Source organism: Ranitomeya variabilis, chromosome 4, assembly GCF_051348905.1.
Source record: "Ranitomeya variabilis isolate aRanVar5 chromosome 4, aRanVar5.hap1, whole genome shotgun sequence".
In the NCBI taxonomy this organism is placed as follows: domain Eukaryota; kingdom Metazoa; phylum Chordata; class Amphibia; order Anura; family Dendrobatidae; genus Ranitomeya; species Ranitomeya variabilis.
Window position 1 is genome coordinate 488,148,491 of NC_135235.1, and position 23,780 is coordinate 488,172,270.

At 41.7% G+C, this 23,780-nt stretch overlaps 1 protein-coding gene and 1 long non-coding RNA gene across 6 annotated transcripts in view; one reads left to right on the forward strand and one right to left on the reverse strand.

The window, feature by feature from the left end:
- Nucleotides 1–23,780, forward strand: part of TOX2 (TOX high mobility group box family member 2) — a 131,350-nt gene that overhangs the window by 43,339 nt on the left and 64,231 nt on the right. For 3 of the 5 annotated variants that reach the window (XM_077251934.1, XM_077251938.1, XM_077251936.1), the window contains exon 2: nt 6,891–6,956. The exons of the other annotated variants lie outside the window; for them this stretch is intronic. In XM_077251934.1, the coding sequence (XP_077108049.1) occupies nt 6,891–6,956 (66 nt within the window). The remainder of the gene's footprint in view (nt 1–6,890; nt 6,957–23,780) is intronic. 5 annotated transcript variants of the gene reach the window in all.
- Nucleotides 21,904–23,780, reverse strand: part of LOC143765355 (uncharacterized) — a 44,207-nt gene continuing 42,330 nt past the window's right edge. Inside the window, exon 4 of the long non-coding RNA XR_013213374.1 lies at nt 21,904–22,032. This is a non-coding gene — a long non-coding RNA (uncharacterized LOC143765355). The remainder of the gene's footprint in view (nt 22,033–23,780) is intronic.

The window sequence follows — 23,780 nt, forward strand, 5'->3', positions numbered from 1 at the left end:
TGTAGATGGAGAAGAGTAGGGGTCCTAGAACAGAGCCTTGAGGAACACCGACTGACAAGGGGCGAGGTGAGGAGGTGGTGTGGCGGAGGGAGACACTGAATGTCCGATCTGTCAGATATGATGAGATCCAGGAAAGGGCCAAGTCTGTGATGCCAAGAGATGAGAGGATTTGTAGCAGAAGGGAGTGGTCCACACTCCCACACGCAGAAGACAGCTCCAGGAGAAGGAGGACAGAGTAGTGTCGCTTGTTCCTGGCAGTTAGTAGGTCATTGGTGACTTTAGTTAGGGCAGTTTCAGTTGAGTGATGGGAACGGAAGCCAGATTGTAATCGATCAAAGAGGGAGCAGGAGGAGAGGTGAGAGGACAGTTCAAGATGGATGTGTTGCTCCAGCAATTTGGAGGCATAAGGAAGAAGAGATATCGGGCGATAGCTAGACACAGAGGATGGGTCGAGGGAGGGCTTTTTGAGGATGGGTGTGATCTTGGCATGTTTGAAGGATGAGGGGAAGACACCTGTTGTGAGTGAGAGGTTGAAGAGGTGCGTTAGGGTTGGGATGAAGACCGTGGAAAGGTTAGGGATGAGGTGAGATGGGAGCGGGTCGAGCGTGCAGGTGGTGAGGTGTGATCTCGACAGGAGGGTGGAGAGCTGATCTTCTGTCATGGTGGAGAAGCTGGTTTTGGAGGAGCAGGGGTGAGCAGCTAAGAGGGGCAGTGGGCGCTGTGGGCCAAAGCTTTCTCTGATCGTATCGATCTTCTGTTTAAAGAAAGAGGCAAAGTCTTCAGCAGAAATGAGAGGGGAGGGAGGGGGTGCAGGGGGACGGAGTAGAGAATTGAAAGTGTTGAAAAGCTGTTTAGGGTTGTGAGACAGGGAGGATATGAGAGATGAGAAGTAAGTTTGTTTTGCGGCAATGAGCACGGACTTGAAGCTGGCGAGGGACTGCTTGTATGCGGTGAAGTGGTCAGCAGAGCGGGATCGCTTCCATCTTCGCTCAGCGATCCTGGAAGCCCGTCTCAGTTCTTTAGTCAGGCTGGTCAGCCAGGGCTGCCTGTTGACTGTACGAGTTTTGCTATGCATGAGCGGGGCGGCCGAATTGAGTGTTGCTGTTATTGTGGCGTTATAAAAAGCAGCAGCAGCATTTGTGTCATGAAGGGAGGCTATGTCGGTAAGAGGGAGAAGGGACTCAGAGAGTGATTGTAAGTTGAGATGTTTGAGATTTCTGCGAGGGAGTTCGTGGAGTGGGGGTTGCACACTAGGAGAGGAGAGGGAAGAGAATGTCAGTAGGTTGTGGTCAGACGGGGAGGGGTGAGTTAGTGAGATTAGTAAGGGAGCAGAGGCGGGTGAAGACGAGGTCCAGCGTGTGGCCATCTTTGTGAGTGGCCTCAGAGGACCATTGAGTGAGGCCAAAGGAGGCAGTCAGTGATAAAAGTTTAGAGGCAGCTGAGGTGGAAGTGTCAATCGGGATATTGAAATCACCCATGATGATAGTGGGGATGTCAACAGAGGAAATGAAGTAGCCATGTGGTGAAGTGGTCGAGAAAGGTGGAGATGGCTAGTTCTGGGGGGCGGTAGATGACAGCCAGCTGGAGGTTGGAGGGGGAATAGATGCGGATGGAGTGCACCTTGACTTGAATATGTAGATACAGGGTTGGGGCTTTGATCCGGCTCATTGCTCCGGGTTAATAAAAGCTTAGCTGTTGCTGAAAGTTGGAGCCCTAAACAAACTATTATTTGAAGGCTTAAAACAGGGGTCAGAAACCTATGGCTCGCGAGCCAGATGTGGCTCTTTTGATGGCTGCATCTGACTCTCAGACAAATCTTTAACAAACAAAATAATGAAGGAAACCGATGATTTTCATAACGTTTGGTCCTTACGGCGCCTCGTACCTGCGGAGTCACGTGGGCTACACGTGACCACTGACGTCACGCAGGTCCTGCAATCTCCGGTCACCATCCTACCACAGGACTCGACCGCAGCACCCGAATGTTCACGCCTGTCTGGTAGAGCCACAAGGAGTGCCTGTCACTGGCCAGGACAGTGCTCCGCTCCTTTCCTTGCCTCATCTACTCCACAACAATACCTACAAACGGCATCTCCCCACCGCTTCCGCACTGGTATGCAGCCTCAAATCTGCCAAAAGATAAAGTAAACGCTACTGTCTACCATAGCATTGTGCCTAATATCAACACAGGCTCTCCCAGCCTCATCGGTTGAAACACTCATGTACTGCTTTGACTGATTATTGACAATTTTTCAGTGGAGCCACCTACGGACTGACCAAGAGTCTCTTAGCACTCATACCTAAACATATTGTATGACTCTCACGGAATTACATTTTAAAATATGTGGCGTTCATGGCTCTCTCAGTCAAAAAGGTTCCCAACCCTGGCTTAAAAGATTGTTATCTACAAAAAGGTGCCACTTAGGCTGGTTTCACACTAGTGTATGGGAGGGCTGTGGATAGCAGCATACTTTCTCCCTTCTTCCTCCATGAAACCCCGCCTACGCTCTGCCTACTACTCCTTGCATGCTGTGTTGCCCTGCGTACCTAGCTTTAACATTGGGTATGCAGGCCATGCGAATGTATGCGGATGCCTCCGCATGTGCCGTCTTGATGCTGCGCTGACTGCAACAAAATGCAACATGTTGCATTTGGCGCAGTTTGGCACAGCGTAAAATAGCACATGCGGAGGCATCTGCATACATTCGCATGGCCTGCATACCCAATGTTAAAGATAGGGCAATGCAGCATGCAAGGAGTAGAAGGCAGAGAGTAGGTGGAGCGTAGGCGGGGTTTCATGGAGGAAGAAGGGAGGAAGTACACTGCCATCCGCAGCTCTCCCGTACTCTAGTGTGAAACCAGCCTTACACTGCATCAGATCACTTTAAAAATGACAAAGACTCCAGCCACGTCATAACAGTTGGTGCCTAATGCAACCTTCATGACATTTTGCTTAATGTCACTAAATATAATGGTTGGTCACTACCGATTCAGTGATGGTGCTACAATAGTATTGGAAATCCACCCAAATGTAAAGAAAATAATCACTTTGACAAATGTGACCATCATACTACTTTGATAACAATTTCATGCTGCTTTGCTAGTGACTAATCTTAAAGAGGTTGTCCTCTAGTTGAAGAACCTCTTTCTAAATTAAGCACAATTTTTATATTAAAAATAACATATTCTTCTCCTGTATCAGTGCCATTGGCACATAGTTTACTGAGATTCATTGGTTGTAGGGCTCACATGGCATAACAATCAGTAGCAGCTATTGGGCTCTTGTGCTCTCACTTCTTCCACTTGTCTGAGGCTAGTCCAATATAATTGAGAGGGCACCATCCCAATTGTGGTTGCAGGGCTCACATGGCATAATAATGTAATGCAAGCCCCGGAGACTTGGCCCTAACATCATTGGAATGGTGCCAGTGAGGGAGGTAAGTATCTGTTGAGGGAGACTACTTTAGTTAAAAAGCAGGTTGTCCAGGTAGTGGACACCCACTTTAACTTTACAATTCATCAATACAATGGTGGCTCTCATAGACCAACCCAATGGGCTATAAGCTATTTCCCCACATGGAAGCTAAGACTCCTGAAAAGGTCTAACAGACCAGTGTTGTGATCTGTAAATATGCCATGAAATCTCATCAACATCCTACTTCTACCATATAAAAGCGTTCCTAGCTAATTTGTAAACTAGAAATACTAGACTTTTGTAGCAACGAGAGATTTGTGCTCACTAAGCCATGTTCAGTAATACAAGCACCTGTTGCATGGAGTGTGGTCTTATAATTGTCAGGATTATAAGCCTAGATATTAATGTCCCTCATCTAGAACTCCCAAAGACTATTAATGTTACTTTCAGCCTGTAATTCTTGTAATAAAATTGATTAAAGTCACAGGCTTGGCTTCTCCAGTTCGTGATTTAAGGAATCTGAGGAATTTCTTCTGAAGTAATAGCTTGATACAAAGTATTCCCTTCTATAATAATTTGCTTCATTTGCCCATTTCACGAGGATGTTAATAATGGATTCTATTCAATACTGGCCAAGTGTAATATCTAACCTTGGGTTGGACAAGAAACCATTTATCTACTCCCTTTCTACCATACTACATATGTCACTCCCGAAAATATATTTCACTGATTACAATGACTGATTGATCATTCTTATCCCCCTTATGATTTTAGTTTTCTATATGTTTAAATTTGTGTGCTTATATCTAATTATATAAATGTGTTTAATATGTTAACTTTTGGCACAGGGTACATTGGAACTAATAGCTGTCAATAACTGAAAAGTTCAAAGACTCATTGAGAACTCTACTAGAAAAAAATGCATTCTACTCTATCCCTAGTCTTATTTAAGACATACTTTTAATCTAGTGATAGCACAAGATCACCATATTATAGAGCCTTAGTGCTCTATGTGTTGCTGTTCCATATAGGCTTTGTATTGCCATATAGTTAACAACTACTAGTACTGACATTTTGGAATCAAAGAAAATGTGATGTCCACATGCCGAGACACCATGGAGTACCTCCCAAAAGCATTGATTGATCCTACATAGACAAAGGAGTACTTACTCACAATAAACAATATTAGATAAAGACTGAGGCTGTGTGTAAATATATAGTGAAAAAATATTTATTGATACAAAAACCTCATATAAAAGATATAAATGCAAAATACAAGTCAAGGCAAAGTTGAAAAAAACACGACGTAAGACATTGAAGGGGAAAGAGCAAGGCCGCACAGGTGCCACTGACCCCAGTAATGATTAAGTAAGGTACTAGCAAAATACTTAGCACAGGCAAAGTTGATGCATAACCCCTATAGGGCATATTAGGAAAGTTCCTATACTGGCCTTTATAAGTAAATCTGTGAGGTCACTTAGCTATGCTCCTAATTGTAAGGTAATAAAGTACTAATAGTGCCAAAGCTAGTGCTTACCCATATATAGAAGAGCGGGGGACGGCACAATCTGTGCATGCCAAAGAGAAGCCCCGACGCGCGTTTCGTGTAGTATTGCTTCCTCGGGGGGCTGTGTATTGCCATATGTATAAGGTCTGGCATACAAGAACATCCATGGCTAGCCTACTACTTAGTGCAGGTCTTACTATAACCAGCAGTGTTCTTCGACAGTGCTTAGGCAAAAAATGGCAAAGTGCCTGAAACTGTGCAATTATCTGGCAACAACCACTAAAGTGTTGCAGCTCTCTACACTAGAATTAAAAGCAATTCACGGAAAAAGACTTCAAATCCCCCCAAAAAATCACAGAAAAAACAACCATACTTTCCAATGCCCGGTCACAATACTAACGTACTGCAGTATGGAGTAGGCCCTCATGATAAAGGCGAAGGCAGCCCATATGCAAAATACTGCTAAAACAACCACTCGCACACCTATCCTCCATGGCTGGGCAGTTGCCTAGTATTCTAAATGTACATAAATAAGACTTGCATAGGGCATCAGTCACAAAGATACATGTAATTGCACCATGGCAGCTTACAGCCTATCAGTGTCGCCCACACTATTAGATCTAGCGAGATGCCTAGCACTGTAGAAGTACACCCCACAAGAACAAACAACCTATTTCCTCCCACCAACATTACAGGTACTGGCTGCATCCTGCAGAAAATAAAAATATACATGAGATATTAGTTAATATTTTTGCCAAAATATTCAAGCTCGCAACCCGCATCAAGCAGTTGCTTTTTTTTCATGAGCATTTTTGGATTTGTCATTTTCAAGCTTAGGTCACCATGAAACCTTGACAAAATGTATGCTTGTCGTAGAATCCCAAGGTTCTCACTGTTGTAACGGTAATATGGACTCTAGGGTTCGCTCACACTTACGTATAAAAAAATTGTTCCCAATCTCATCCAATCTCATCTCACTAGTCATGCATGTTCTGTCTGTGTGCTGTCCATATGCAATCAGTTTTTTTTACTCAGCAGCTATTGATATTTTACAAGACCATTTACAGTTTCCCATCTTACAGAATTGCAATGTATCCGCAAAAATTGGATGCCATACTGATGGCCTGTATGACATCTCGTTTTTTTCCCACCCATCAGATTTCAGAGTGAAATCGCAGCATAACACTGGCCTGAGTGCAATACCATTTTTCTTGTGTTGTCCTCGTCCGATTTATACACAAGTAAGAGAGAACCCTAAATGTGAGTGCGACAGATAATAATGACCTCATACATATGGAGCTGCAGTTATGGCCTTGTTCACATCACATTTATGGCCTCTACTTGATGTATACCCAAGGAAAAACTCCTGACATATACGTCCAAGAGACGCCACATAGGGCATTCTCCACCCAAAAGACTCTCATGTTGAGAAATCATTTACCGCGTAGTATATAGTTCTTCCTGGATACCATACTTTTTTGATGCTCTACCATAATCTGCATTATGGATCATTATCACTGATTAATGTGTATGCTCAGAGCTTTTTCAGCCGCATAGGCTAAAATAATGAAGGTGAATGACGTGATGTGAACTCTGCCTAAACTTCTAAAGGTGCCAATTCCTTCTCTGTAGAAAACTGAGCCATAACATGGCCACATACATGAGGTCTGACGCATTGGCACATCTCCTTCTCACATGATGGCAATCTTAGGCAACCTTTTGAGAACTTAAGCAGTGGCCAAATAAGTTTTCACCCATCTTTCCTACAAACATATGAATAAATCTTGAAGAAAAACTTTCCAAAAGCTTTACCTTATTTTTTTTTACTTTTGAGGTCAAACAATAGGAAAATTCCTAGGCCACGTTTCCTCCACACCTATGTTACTGAGAATACCTAAATCTTAGCTTCTGACATCTTTGTCCGTGTACATGAGAAAAAGGTTTTTAATTCATATTTTTGTCTTGTAGTTTGATGGGGAGAACATGTATATGAGTATGAATGAAAGTAACCAGGACTTCCTTTCAACAAATCAGGTAGGTTCCGCTCTGCTTCCCTTCTCACACTTGTGGTATAGTGGTTATAGATAATGGTAGATGTAAAGATCCTCCTGGCTTCTTATGTTAATGGGAAAGATGGGTGAAGCTGTTCAAAAATGACCAGTTTTTACTTTTATTTTATTCCTGCTGCTCCCCTGAATATTCTGTTTTTGTTTTTTCAAATTACGCCATATGGTTCTGGAGTTATGGACCTTTTTATTTAGAGCTAATTTCCTGGGGGCGGGTCTTCCGGCTGCTCTGTGACACGCCCCTTTGGAAAGACCATAAAATGTAGCACTAAATAAAAACACCCATATCTCTGGATCCTTATGGCAGGTTTGGAAAAAAAACAAAACAAAAAAAAAAACAACATAGTCAGGGGAGCAACGAGAATAAATAAGAGCAAAAATTGACTTTTGACTTTTTTGACTAGTCCCCTTTTAAACGTTTTTTTCCAGGCTGAAAAAAAACTGTGCAGTCATTTTATGTGTCTTACCCTGTAGGTGGTCACGTATCGAATAGAGTTTCGGCCCCTTCTCTTAATGTTCTATGAGAGAAGCGGTTAAGAATCTAAACAGACCATTATTACGGGTATGAAAATTTAATACATATGGCCATATTACCACCCACTCGCACTACAAGTACTGGAGAATTGTGACAGTACGTGCAATGCACCCTTTCACGATTCAGTAGTCTGCAGTCACATAGAGTAACTGCAGACTATTGGTTTCAACCTAGCAAATCCCTCTAATGATGCAGCCAATTATCAGTTTCACATTTTCATTTTTTCCTCCCCTTCTGCCAAGAGCCCTTTTACCTTTTAGTCAAATAGCCATAGGAGGGCTTGTTTTTTGCAATATGAGTTGTATTTTTGCCTGACATCATTCACTTTACCATATAATTTACTAAAAAATAGGAAAAAAATCCAAATGAGGAAATCAATGGTTTTCCAAAATTTTTTTTTTCCCTATTTTTAGCATTTTTTACAACATTCATTGTGCTTTGAAATTGACCCTCCAACATACGATTATGGGGATATCAGTTATTTATAGATTTTTGTTATTTATATGGTGAAAAAAAATTTGGGACTTTTGAAAAAAAAAAAAATTGGTCTGTGTCACCATTTTCCAAGACCCATAATTTGTTTTTATTTTTCCATTACTGGAACTATGTGAGGGTTAGTTTTTTTGTGTAGCGAGCTGTAGTTTTTAATGCTACTGTTTAGGGGTACATACGACAATTTTATAGCTTTTTGTTACATTTTTAGGGACCCCAAAAATAGTATTATTGTTGTTTCTACTTTTTTCTTTCCTTTACGGTAATTACCATATGGGTTAAATAATTTTATATGTTTCATAGCTTGGCCTTTTACAGACACACCAATACCAAATATATTTTTATTAATTTCCTTATTTTTAACTGACATACCGTAATTGGATTTTTTTTTTTTACTTTCCACTTTATTTTGTTATCATAGGTGACTTGAACCCACAATTGCTAATTGTTATGCTTAATACTGCATTACTTCAGCATTTAATACAATTCGTAGAACCCCGTAAAGGTCAGTCATTGATTAACAGAGGTATTTAAGGGGTATATAACATAGCCGCCATATGCCATGTGTGGAGCAGGTTCAGCTCCTGAGCCTGCTTTATACACTTTAACGTGCTCCGTGATGAATATATACATTATGGAGCATTAAGGGGTTAACAGAGCTGTGTTGCAATGCCTGAGTTAACCTTTGGACAGGTGTGGCGCTGTTTTGTAATGCTGTACAAACTCCTACAGTAACATTGTGGACTGCGTTGGTGCTATATGAGGTCCAGGGGAAAAATTAAAAAGTGCAGCCTGAATTTTCCTAAATAATAGCATTGGAGAGTACAGTTAATAAGTAATGACCTATGGGTGGAGGGAACACAGGGGGATATAATCTTTTTACAGTCTAGGTAGCCTAACCTGGGGGAAATGACCTACGAGAGTAAACAATTAGTGGTATCTCCAGCTAGAAACCTGAAGCTCCGTCACCATTATTATCGCTGTATTGATTATGTAACACATATCATTTATTGCATTATTATTAGAATGAGAGACATAAAATACGGTTAGTGTCACTTTAAACCTTCCATCCCCCTCCTAATACCTGCTGAATTGCTGGGACAGTCTTGTTATTCCCATCCAGATAAGTCACGGAGACAGCTCCCCCTCTCTCAGTGCACATTATGGCAGCTTTTAGGGCTGTCCGTGCCTGAAGGAGAAACACAAATTATATAATTTTACCTATTTAAATCAAATCATGGTAACTGCAACGCAGAGTGAGATTTTCCGTTCCAAGCAGACGCCGGCGGTAATGAGAGATGACATGCAGTCATTGAGCAGTGACCTATTGACCCCCTTACAGAGCGAAGTGGGGGGGACACAGGGGGATATAATTTGTGTGTGACTGGGATTGTATACGGAAGCCTGCTATTGTTTGGGCTGCACAAAGAGGGGCCTTTTCTGAAGAGTTAAAGGATGAATGGAGTGTGCAAATAATTGTGTCACTCTGGGCTCGCAGCCATTGGAGGATTCCTGATCACAAAGCTTTAATGGTTTCATACAGTATTCCCACTAAGGACCAAAGGTGCGGCCACCGTTCTATGAAGTTAAATGCCTATTTACTCTTAACTAACATGAACTTCATTAGTAATGGCCACTTCTGTATTTCTGACATAAACAACACTTTGTACAGAGCAATTTCTCTTACAAGAAGTGGCTGAAAACAGCTTTTGTTGTGTTTCCCTGTAGGCCCCGTCTTACCTCCTATTTTGCGTATTCTCACTGCATTGATGACTGTGGTGTTTTGTGTGTTACCATAGACTTTACTGTAGTGTGTCGTCAACTGGTTTGTTACTATACCCGCCGCACCTTGTTGGGTTCCATTGTCCCGCACCATTTTGTCGCCCATACAAGCCACTACTTTTGTTCTTGTCTGTTCCATACCCCAGTCCATATAAAACTAGTCTTTTCTTATTCCTCCATTACTATTTAGTCATAGTCAGATTGACAATGCTGCGACAGTGAGTAAAAGCCAATGCACCCCAAAGCAGTCGGCTAGTGCCCAAATAGTAAGTCTGCGTCCCCTAATTCATCACTAAGAAATATTGCTATAGTTATAATTGTATTCCTTTTTAAAAGTACTTTATCAGTCCTTATCCGACTTTGACAGTACCAGCCGTACCCTCAATACATGCTCATGACGTCTTGAATATTTTGATTGCTAATTTAGTTGCCCTCTTTCATTTTGTTATTTTACTCCCCGACATTGTGTATATCAAGAGGGTCTAATATGTGATTAAAGAATTTATTATTGAAATCCCATATAGTAGTAGCTTAAGGGAAGATATTTTTATTTATTGTGTAAAAGGGGTTTTCAGGTGTAAGAGGAAAAGTTTGCAGTCACTCTGACCCGAGACAATATGTGACGAGCACACTTTCACGATTCTCCTGTATTCCTTGTACAGTGGACGGTTACATGACTACGTGTATGCAATTTGCATACTGGCACGTGCAACTAGACTCTCCATCATTTCTGAATGTTCTAGCGGAGGAGAGTCAACTCACATACGTGCATTCACATAATCGCCCACCTGCACAGAACATACAGGGGAATCTTGACACTGCTGAATCGTGATAGTGTGCAAACACTCTGCTGTTGCAACCGCCTGAAAACTAACATGCAAGTTATCGCCAACTACCTACCATGTTCGGTGACGATTTCTGCTGGCATAGAGTGATCACACCCCGTTCCTTCCGACGATTCAGCAGCTCCTCTTCCGCTCTGCTGTGTTGACAGGGCGTGACTTAAAATGTCATGCTGATTGACAGCTGGATCCTTGCTGCATAACTGCAGGAAGCTGGCTTTCAATCAGCATGACGTCAGCAGTTACACTCTGTCAATGGAGCAGCCTGTAAGAAGAAGAGCTGCTCTATTGATGTGGAGCAGCTGAATTGCCAGCAGGAGTAGTAGAAACGCAGTTGGTTGCTTCTGTTAGCACCTACCTGCCTGTTAGTTTTTAGACCAATAGTAAAACAAAAGTCCTGGACAACCCCTTTAATGACCAACCAAGAGTCTTGAACCAGACATGGACCTACAAAATATGAGCCCAGTAGGAAGTCTTATTCCCATATACCTAACGTAGTAGCTTTATACTGCCTATTAGACTGTGTGAGGAACGCAACTAATATATTTCATAGGTTAACAGTACTGCTGAATTGTTAGAGAGATACCAAGACCTGGCCACATCTGCATAGTGACAAAGATTATGGATTAGGTTTGACCTCTGTAGTCCTCAACACCGAGGGCTAAAACAATACACATTGGATTAAAACAAGGCATACGGAGTTAAAACAAGGTGCATAAGGTTCCTTATGGGTGGTGAAAGGGGTTAGTGCATTAATAATGCCATGCTCCTCACATTATGATATACGTACCCTCATGTACCTAAGAATAGTAGCCCTAAGATGGCTGGTCCAAAGTACCAGGTGATTATGTGACTTACTTAGAAGCTAAATGGCTACTATTGGGCTACTAATGTAAGGAATTTACTAAAGTAAAAGGCCTGTCCAGTTCATCAATAAAATGAAAAATGTTCTGCATAAAAAATAACTATTTGGCTGCTTGGGAAAACCAATGGAACATCAGCAGGGGATGAAGAGGTGAGTACCGAGTAGTGAGTTTTTTAATGTTATTTTTTGAACATTTGCAACTCTTTCATGTTCCTCACATCATGTACCTCACATTAGTAACCCACATTAGTTACAAAATTAGTAAACTCATGTTCTTAACATTAGTAATCCCATGGGGTGGGGGGCTATATTACTTTTAAAATTCAGAGAGCCAGTAAAGTGCATGAGACATAGGATGAGGTCCCTCCACTTAAACCGTGGTAGCGTTCATTGCCGGGGACAGTTAACCATTCCTACCAGGAGAGTACTGTACCTCTCTCTGTCTCCACCTCCATCGTCTCCCTTTTTCCATTGCAACATAGGGAAACTATGACATTGGCTTCAAAAAGGTTCTGCAAGGCCAAAATGTCACTTTTGATATTTAACATTAAGTCTTAATAAAGGATAAGTCTAAATCTATGTCCATTCTGCATTGACTTGGAAACTGTTTTATCTCTGTGATTACCTGATGTGCTAAGAAACAGAACTCGCAATCTACAGACCGATCGCTCCCCTTACACCCCCCACAACTTGCCCAAAGCGGAGCGCGAGACTAGCTTATAGACACAATGCTGCCGTGTTTACAACAGACAAATCTGCTTCCTTCCAACAATTCTCAAAGAGTTTGAATCTCAGGAAATGTCGCTTTCTCTTGATGAACAATAACGGAACATTTATTAGAAGACCAAAATACACTGTGGGTTTAACTGCAGAAATATTAAGGAGTGGGGGCATGGGTACTAGTAAGTTAATTCCTGCTGCAAGCTTTACTTCTTGAGGACTTAGACTTTGACTTGAGACTTCGATAGCATTTGTGAATCATAATTCTGCAGATATGTGGTGGGGGGGAACGTGACTGTTATCCACTAAGTCTACATTGGTTAATAATTGGTTAATATGATTAGGGTACGGAGTACCATTGACCAGTATAATAATCTTTTCCCATTGCCTTGTGTGTGGCCTCATTTGTTGATTGAAGTAGCTATATCCAAAGTATCAGTGATCATCACCACATCTGAAAATATCTCAGTATGCGGGCACCATCTAGTGGTCACCGATACATAACGATAGGCCATGGAGAGGAGAATGAGAACAAAACAGAAGATTTAGCAGATACGGTAACATGAAATATTTTGTTTTGGGGTTTTCTGTCTGAATAAAGGTCAGAGTAATTTTTTTTAGCCAATAGTCTTTTCCGATATCTCCTTTTATTTGATTTTATGAGCTAGTCTGATGGAGAAGGCTTTTGATTGTTAAATTCTAAATCTTTCTTTCCGACATAAGCCTTCAATATGTTAAGCTTGGCCAAACAAAAGTGGACAGGGTCATCCCAACATATTTTATCTTCTGAAAGACAAATTCAGAGCCACCCTACCACACAGATCTTGTACAGAAAAATACAAAATACATTTGAAGATCCCACATGTGAGAACATTTAATACAATCTGGGGTATAGCTATAGGGGTATAGAGGTAACAGTCACACCCAGTCCTGGGGGGACACATACGAAGATGCCACTATTATAAATGACACTTGTTAGGTTGGGGTGGGTGGGGAAGGGTTTACAGATTTTGATATAACGTCTGGATATAGCCTTCAGACTCCATTAGACATGAAGTCAGAATGTAGAACTTGGCTATGAAAGTTCTATATAGGTTTGAGATATTAATGGAGGCCTATGGATGTCTTATAGTATTGGGGCAGATTAGCAATAGCAATTATTTCTGTATTGTACTACAAATCCAAGAGTCAATAAACCATTGACCATCAATGACATTAAACAAAACAAAGCGTACAAATATATAGCAATAAAGATTTGAGTGGATGATAATGGTATTCTAATACTTGTCACTAGATTTTACATTATGAAAGCTATCTCTTAGACCCAACAAAGCGGGTGTACTTACTTTGAAAATCAATAGTTACCCGTAGAAGCGTCACATGGGTCACAAAACGGCAATAGTGCTGAGTTTTATGAGTAAGGAGCCTTGCTAGCCTGTCTATGTACTTTTAATGGAATAAAAAAGCTCAAGTAGTGTCCTCCCTTTTCTTGGACTTTATATTATTTCTTCTGCATGGAATTATTTTCTATTTGTAATGCATGCATACTGAGCATCTTCTGTTGTACTGGACCCATTACATCAGATGGGCATGTTGGAGGATTTAGTACCGACTTCAAATTATATATATATATATATATATATATATATATATATATATATATATATATCAGTACAGACCAAAAGTTTGGACACTCCTTCTCATTTAAAGATTTTTCTGTATTTTCATGACTATGGAAATTGTACATTCACACTGAAGGCATCAAAACTATGAATTAACACATGTGGAATTATATACTTAACAAAAAAGTGTGAAACAACTGAAATTATGTCTTATATTCTAGGTTCTTCAAAGTAGCCACCTTTTGCTTTGATGACTGCTTTGCACACTCTTGGTATTCTCTTGATGAGCTTTAAGAGGTACCGTATTTTTCGGACTACAAGACGCACTTTTTACCCCCAAAAAAAGGGGGGAAAATGGGGGTGCGTCTAATAGTCGCAATGCAGGCTTACCGTGGCGGCAGAGGTGCGGCAGCAGAGGTGCGACGGCAGAGGTGTGGCGGCAGAGGTGCGGGGATGAGGAGGCGCAGTGAGCGGGGTCCCTTTCCCTGGTGAGGTGATGCAGCAGCCCGGTAATGCAGCAGAGCCGGGTGAATCCTGTTGTTACCGGTGCGAACTCGGCTTCAGGAAAATGGCCAGGATCCCCATCTGCGCACGCGTGGCTTCCCGCGGCCATTTTTCTGAAGCCCCGGGCAGCAGAGCGCTCCATCTGCGCACGCGCGGCCTCAGGAAGATGGCCGCCACCACCGGTAACAACAGGATTCACCCGGCTCTGCTGCATTACCGGGCTGCTGCATCACCTCACCGGGGAAAGGGACCCCTCTCACGCCATACCTCTCACTGCTCCTCCTCATCCCAGCACCTGTGTCGGTAACCACTGCTGCAACCCTCCCATGGACACCAGGCCATGGCATCGCCCACCTAAGCAGGAAGGGACCCTGCTCAGGTGCACGCCGTACCGCATCACCCCACCTCTGCCGACACCATGCCTCTTGTAACCCTGCTCTGCCACCGCCAGCCCTCAGGTAAGACACTGTAAATTCGGACAATAAGACGGACCCCCATCTTATAAAAAATCTTTTTTTCTGCAATTTTCACCCCAAATTTGGGGTGCGCCTTATGGTCCGGTGCATCTTATAGTCCGCAAAATATGGTAGTCACCGGGAATGGTCTTCCAACAATCTTAAAGGAGTTCCTAGAGATGCTTAGCACTTGATGACCCTTTTGCCTTCACTCTGCATTGTCCAGCTCACCCCAAACCATCTCGATTGGGTTCAGGTCTGGTGACTGTGACTGTGGAGGCCAGGTCATCTGGCGTAGCACCCCATCACTCTCCTTCTTGGTCAAATAGCCCTTACACAGCCTGGAGGTGTGTTTGGGGTCATTGTCCTGTTGAAAAATAAATGATGGTCCAAATAAACGCAAACCGGACCGAATGGCATGCAGCTGCAAGATGCTGCGGTAGCCATGCTGGTTCGGTATGCTTCAATTTTGAATAAATCCCCAACAGTGTCACCAACAAAGCACCCCCACATCATCACACCACCTTCTCCATGCTTCACGGTGGGAACCAGGCATGTAGAGTCCATCCGTTAACCTTTTCTGCGTCGCACAAAGACACGGTGGTTGGAACCAAAGATCTCAAATTTGGACTCATCAGACCAAAGCACAGATTTCCACTGGTCTAATGTCCTTTCCTTGTGTTCTTTAGCCCAAACACGTCTCTTCTGCTTGTTGTCTGTCCTTATCAGTGGTTTCCTAGCAGTTATTTTACCATGAAGGCCTGCTGCACAAATTCTCCTCTTAACAGTTGTTGTAGAGATGTGTCTGCTGCTAGAACTCTGTGTGGCATTGACCTGGTCTCTAATCTGAGCTGCTGTTAACCTGCGATTTCTGAGGCTGGTGACTCGGATAAACTTATCCTCAGAAGCAGAGGTGACTCTTGGTCTTCCTTTCCTGGGGCGGTCCTCATGTGAGCCAGTTTCTTTGTAGCACTTGATGGTTTTTGCCACTGCACTTGGCGAATATTTAATTTCCCAGAGGAGCATTGCACGGCGAATAAGCCTCCTTACCTTGACAAGCCAGATGGTATGTCACTCTCCATAAGGAGAAACGTTACCCCTTAGACCCCAGTCCAGAGCCTCTCACCTAGCCATATCAGTTCTCATGCTTCGCACTGACGAGGGCCAACAGCCCGAAACACCGTGTCTGCGAATTGAGATACTGATTTGGCTTTTATCCTAAGTCATATTGCACGACTCGTTAAAGGGTTGATTGTGACTTGTAGGATCGCTACTTCCAACAGGTGGCGCTATAGAGTTAAGTCCTCTTTTTCTCAGTAGAGGCAATTTGCATATAAGAGTGTGCAAAGCAGTCATCAAAGCAAAAGGTGGCTACTTTGAAGAACCTAGGATATAAGACATAATTTGAGTTGTTTCACACTTTTTTGTTAAGTATATAATTCCACGTGTTAATTCATAGTTTTGATGCCTTCAGTGGGAATGTACAATTTTCATAGTCATGAAAATAAAGAAAAATCTTTAAATGAGAAGGTGTGTCCAAACTTTTGGTCTGTACTGTATATATAAGAGAACTTTTGTTATTAAATTATTAAATTGAGCATAAACCTAAGACTGAAAAAAAAGAACATATACTCTGTTGTAGGTAAATATGCAAAAGCAATAATGCATATAAGTAACATAGGGTTCTTAGTATACACCGGTTTTGATTTTTTTTTAAAAAGCGCAAAAGCCATCCCACCAGCATCAAGGTATACCCACTTCGGGATGGTCCTAAGCTCTAGTACTAAAACCTTACCATATGTCAAAGTGAAGCCAATGTGAATAATGGCCAAGCAGGACCGGGTCCTGAACATGGATACCCAGCAAATGGAAAGCTATATAAACGTAATATCCAGCTTAAAATGAGCATGTTGTAAGTTCTAAACTGAAAAAATGCTCATATTTGATTAGACAACCATTAAAAAAAATGGATTTTCAAAGTAAGTACACCTGCCTCCTCAGGTTTGAAATAGCTATTTAATAACGTATGCAGTTTGTATTGTGATATCTGTCTATAGATCCACTTTAACCTTATTTTTCTTTTCTTTTTCTCTTCTTCTCTTAACTGCTGCTGTAATGTAACTTCTAGGCCCATTTCTCTTTGCTCCGAGGTCACCAAGGCTGCTGCAGATTTGCTCTGTAGGATCATCTTGTTATGTGACCTCCTCTTATAACAATACATTTGTAAAAATAGAGATCACATGACAAGATATATATTCAGAAAATAGCAAGTAGGTGATTGTTGTCATAGCAACCCGCGAGCAACCACAACATTTTGTTTCAGCAATAGTTTCTATTCATGGACTGGGTGATCAGAGCTCAATTTTATACCACAAATAATGTCTATAAACTAAGGACCAATAATAACAATAAAAGTTAAGGGTACAGAAGAAAGACAAATAGAACCCATGGGAATCACCAGCAAAATAATAAACAGTACTCTTGAAAAGGACATCAAGATGCTTCAGGGTTTCCAGTATTATTTTTTATCTGTTAGTTATTCAAAATATAACATTAGTAGACTAATATATATTCTGTGACACATATGTAGGAATATTGTGTAAAGGCTCTAAAGATCTCATTGAACAAATATAGCATTACCCTGAACAACTTATTGTACTCTAAAATAAAAACATATCTCCCAGTGAGATCAGCACCTCTTAGACACCAACAGATGAAAAAAGGGAAGAGGGAAGTGGTACTGGCTCTGCTGAGCCCATCAGTAATAAAAGTGCTGTCTTTATAAAACGTCCTTCTGTCCGACGCTGGGACGGGTGGCGCCTGCGCAGTGTGGCGCCAGAGTCAGCGCGTGCACATAGCATCGGAATCAGCGCATGCCCCACTACGACACCATTTTATTGAACACACTGTGTATGCAAATTTGCAGACACAGTGTATTCAACAAAATGGCGCTGGATATGACGGGATGCGCACACATTGACTCCAGCACCATTTTATTGAAGAATTGTGCTGCAGCATCAACATAGTGCGCATGCGCCGGCCAGGTTTACAGAGAAAGACCTAGTTAGAAACAAGCCAAGTCAAGATTAGGATAAACAAACTAGGAAAAATCACGAGTGCACAGGCAATATTCCAAGGACAATAACTGGCAACTCCTAGCATTTTGTTAAGAGTTCAAGTAGGGTAGGCTTCTGCCCCATAGGCTATACAAGGGATCTGATTTCTCAAACTTGGCTGCTGGACAGCCACACACATCCATTTTGCCTGACAGGGTGGCATCACTGTTCCCAACAACAGTATCCCTGCCTGGACAGTCTCTGCACCTTTCATTGATATAAGCCGTGATGGTGCTCCACCCCCAGCGCCACCTGCAGGATGAATATGACACTACCTGGTGACAAAGGAAGACGTTGTTGGAGCAAGTCCAAGTCAGGATGTAACGATTACATGAAAAACTTTGGGAATCCATTGTTTTGAATTGATACCCCAGAACAGAAACCATATTCTCCGAGAACAGCTGATCGGCAGAGGTGTCGGGTGTTGCACCCCCACTGATCAGACACTGATGACCTATCCTAAAGACAGCTCGTCACTGTTGAACCTGAATGAATGGCTGACTATGTACTGAACTAATACATGGAAATGTTTAGATTTTTTTCTATTTCCAAATAACTCCTCGTCCGATCATGACAACTACTTTTGAGATTAAAATCAACCCCAAAGTAATTTTTGATGAACCTTAAACAATCTATAGGGAAAATGAATGGCTGACTATGTATGAATATATGGAAATACCAGGTCCTAACGAATAAGGCATGGAACCGTTACTCTTTTAATAGGATATTGCATTTAACAAAGATTTTACAACCAAATGTACAATATACATATATTGTTCTGTATTCACCATATCCAGGGCTCCCATATTCTACATCTACTGATCTAACCTAACAATAAAGCATCTATGGACAGCTCCAAGTCCGGCAGGGGTTAAACCTTAATGAGAATGTTCTTTAGAATTCATTTCCTCTGCTCGTCCATTGTTCCTTTAAATAACCCTGCAATGTTTTCCTGCATTACAAAGAAAATGAGTGAATTCTAATCAAAACCACCGCAAATAAATGATTGATGCTAAAGGCTGCTCTGCAGATTGTGTCGTTTTACAAACTCCAAGCCTCATCCTGCAGATGAAATGTATTCTGCCTCTTCTTTAGAAAAGCAAAAAAAAAAATCTCGTTTTTTCATAACGTCAGTTGCTGTATAATGCCATCGCTGAAATGATTTTACTTAATAAAAACCGTTGCCATAGAAATCCCATTTCTCTCTCTCTCTCTTTGCTGCATCTGTCTCTCCTTATTTTTATCAAATCGTTCCGCAGAAGTCTCTTTCTTTTTTTTTCATAAATGCAATAACCATTTCTCCGATAACACATCCCATAAAAATGATTGCAATTCTACTATACATATCTTGTTTTTCTTTCTTCCTTTTGCAAATGCAGCAATTTTCTTCTGCCTAGCGACACATCTGCAGCAATGTTATTTATACGTCGTCCTGAATCTTCTGCTTTTATTAACATTTCTTTTACCTTAACTCTTTGATAGTCAGAAATTAAAGGGCCACTATACTTGAATATACTATTTTAATTATAGCCAGGATAGCTAGAAAGATTAAGGAAAATGCAGCTTCTTGGGTACCGCAATGCCAAGTTTATAGCTACCTGATGCAGATAGAACAAAATGGGATATAGAGGGTTAGAAAAAAACATTGCTGCTTTCCTATTATTGATTTGCAGCTCAGTCCTGTTGAAATAAGTAGGTTTCAGCTGCAATACCACATCCAACCTGTTGCCAGGAATGGCGCTGTTTTGGGAAAAATGCATTTCTAATCATGTGCAGCTGTCTCTTGCTATATAGAAATATTCCGCTGTTGATGGATATGTCATTCTTACGACATGCTTCTCTTTTGTATGGTTTACAATGATTTTATTAGCTATTCATGTAGTAATTAGATTTGCATATTTCCCGCTATTCTGCATTTTGTGCATTAGGTGTGTATGTGTAAAAGGGGTTGTCCAGAGTTAAAACAACATGACTGCTTTCTTTCTGAAACAGAACCATACGGTTTGTATTTGGTTTTGCAGCTCAGCGCCTATGAACGGCTGTGGAACTATTTGCGGGAGAAAGCAGCCATGTTTTTGTAATCCTTTTTGGACTACGTAGACTTGGGAAGCCATTGGGCATGGGATTACAGGAGATCTACAGAGCACACCATAGGTCCATGACTACTGAGAACCCAGGACAAAACATGCCCCAAAATAGTCCCATAAATAAAAGCCCATTTAATGGATGGAGGTCGGTCACAGTCAATAAAAACAGCTCATAATGTACATTTTCTAACAATCTCGGCATTAAGTCGCTAAACAGCCAAGAAAAACAAGTATGCAGTGTTGTGGAAACAGCCGGTCTCCCAGCAGAGGTAGCCTGTGTAAGTTGTAGCAATTGACCTCCTCAGTGACTTAATTAACTTTTTTAAAACACTTCAAATTAACTTCAAAGATGAACCATAAAGGGAGGGAAGAAGGGACAAGTATCCTCCAGGTCTTCATTGGCAAAGAGAGGCAGGAAGAGGCCGAGATTCTCCTTATAAAGAGGGGAAGGGGATAGGAGGAGCAAGGGGCCATTGGCCTGCTCACCATGGAGGGGAGGAGAGAGACATGGGACAGGAAACTTGAACCCTTTATTTGGGCTCAGCAGTCAGTGGCACACAGTTGAAAGACTGTAGTGCCCTACATTTCACATGTCTGACTAGAATACTGACCACAATGTCTATATCGGTTGCAGGTCTCATGACTCAAACTCAACAGCCTTATAGGCGTATATGAGATTGTTGAATTTGGGTCAGAAAACCCACAACCAGCCTAGGCATCTTAGTCCATATTTGGATTGTAAGTATAGATGTGTGAAAGGTTAAATTCAGGTGAAAAGAAGTGCTAAGATCAGAAGTGTAGTTTATTTGGGAAATGCATGTTAGGATTGGATTAAAAGGACCCGTCAATTGCTAAAAAAATGAATTTAGTGAAATATATATTTTTTAAATCCCTGAGCTCCCCTGATTCTGCTACTCTTTTCCATTTTTCACATTTGTCTCTTCTGAGGCGCATTATGTGAAATCTCTGCTATGCGGTCCGAATGGATGTTTCTTCAGAGTTTTCTCTGGGGGCGTGCACTTTTACCCATCCCAGATGCTACAAATCTGAGCGTAGCAGTAATAGACTTCTAGATCAAATGTTGAGCTACGATTGACGGCATCCGTGAGGGGAGATGTAAATGCACATGATCCCAGAGCCAAGAGAAGACTGAAGAAACACCCAGTTTGACTGTAAAGCAGAGATTTCTCATAGTGCACTCCAGAAGAAACAAATCTGAATATCTCTGCATTGGAGCACCTCAGCGCAAACCGTAAAAAAGCGGCAGAATCAGTGCAGTTCAGTGTATATAACACACTTTTTTTTAACAAGTGGCAGGCCCTCTTTAAATTCTAATTTATCATGGACCTGAATGCAGTATGGAAATGTGTTACCCAAATGAATGTTGTGAAGAACACAAGTGGTTTTTAGCAATGCTTCTCTGTAATATTGCATGTGATAGAACATGCTATTAAAAAGAATTCTGGCTTTACATAGAGAGTGAGAGGTAGCTGTCGCTGTCATACAGTCTGTACTCTATGGACCCATTATACGGCCTTGTGCATAAGATATTAGAAAACATGGTAATAATTGAAATCCCATCCCTATATAGGGGAACTACAGGTATCTGTATGTCTTACTACATTCACCAAGGTTCACAAATTGCTACAAACTGCAATGAGCCACGCCAGCTTTTGCTCTTAGTCCTGATACTCACACGTGCCCCATCATCTAATTGCTCATCACATCGGAGTTCATTCTATAACTTAACATTTAATAATTCATGCCTTTCTCTCCTGCAAATGAAGACTGCTTGCAATAAAAGCAGGCAGTGGGGAAGATTGTAAAGTGATCTGTCATTCCTGGAGCTATTTTATACCCCACTCCAGAGATATATGAAACAATAGCTCTTGTCTGTGGCTGCAGGTGTCCTTCTCATCTGCCAAATACTTGGGACTCCATGATGTATTACTTGTAACGTTCACACATGACCTTGTGTTTTCTAGGCAGGGGGTTTACTGATTGTTACTTGTATGTTTCTCACTCTGCAAAAGAAAGAAATCATTATGAAAGGCTGCATTACAGTGTATAAGAGAGATAACAGTGCCGGTAAGGCATTCATTGACCTAAGGCGAGGTAGAGGTGAACCCCTGCTTGCTGATTAGGGTAGTATATACATGGAAATTCCATAGTGTTCTTCTTTTATTAAGAGTCATCCATTAGTGGAAGACAGCAGTGGTCAGAGAGCTGTTCCGCCATACTACAGGCTCTGTCTACATTCGATATGCCTTTATATTTTTCTCAATAGGCAATCTGTACATCTGAAGAAGGTCAGAGACCTGACCGAAACGTCATATACATTGACTGTGGATTGCATTTATTCAAATAAAACTTCCTACGTTATATCTTCCTGAGTGCCAAGTTCATGTACATCAGTTTAGTAACTATTTCTAACAGGCGTGCCATGTGTATAGAGAGAGCAGTCAGCCTAAGGGTCCATTCGTTAATGATTTTTTCATACCAGAAAATCAGTCAGAGTTTCATCAGTATTTTTTTTTTTAGCAGTTTCACAGTCAAAGTTTGTTCAGAGTTTTATCAGTAATATCTGGACGGAAAATAAAAATATTGAATTTCTTAACATTTGCATAAGAAACAGTCCAGGAAAGATGGACAGTACACAGATGGCATCCAGATGCTGTTGGATTTTTTTACGGACCCATAGACTTTCACCTTTTCAGAATAAACCAGATGTGGTCGTGATTGCGCAGCCAGCGTCTGATTTATGCTGCCATGGTTCAGGTTCTTTTTAATGGTTCCAACAGAGTCCACCAATAATCTCATGTCTGTGGCAAAGCCACATTGGACACAGCCCAATATCATATGTCAGAAGAAACAGATGTATGTTCATATGGAACTTACAAGGGGTTGTCCGGTCTTAGAATAAAGTCGGGGATGTTCTCATTTCATTTTGGCAGTCTGTGGCCACTAGACCAGGGAACTGGGATCTGGTACTACTTGCTGCATGCTTAGCACTTCTTCTGATTAGTAGGCCCCGTGACTTCATTACATTGAAGCACAACGCAAACCCGACATCGAGCGGGCACCAACCATAAAAGGTGTGGGGGATGTTGCAAGTAGTAGTGGCGGACATGGACTACTAACGTGGTGGCTGGACCAAAGTCCTATGAATCTTTTTGCTCAACTCTAATTAAGAGATATAATAAATCATCACATTTTCACCGGTCTAGGAGCTTGTGTTGACAACTGTATAATTCAGATGGGTACTATCAATGTTTTTGACAGATAGCTATCGTTCCAATGTTACTCTATGTTGCTTTGCACATGTCCGATTTTGTCCTTTGCATTCATGATTTGCGTCCGATATGGCAATCATTCATTCATGTCTACAGGTCTGTGAAAAACAATGGACTGCACTTGGATGACATTCATACATTTTTTTTAATTCACCACATCTGAGAAAATCAGATCACACTCTGATCATACTCTGATCAGAGTGTGATTAGCATAATCAGACCATTTTTCTTAGATGAGAGAAAAATAGTGGTGTGACTTTAGTGTCAGGAAAGCAACTCTAAGGCCGGGATCACACATACGCGAGATACAGCCGAGTCTCGCATGTGAAATCCCTCCTCTGGCGCCGGCACTCCGGAGCGGAGCATGGAGCTACACAGCAATACATGGAGCTGCACGCTTCGCTACGGAGTGCTGGCGCCAGAGGAGGGATTTCACATGCGAGACTCGGCCGTATCTCGCGTATGTGTGATCCCGGCCT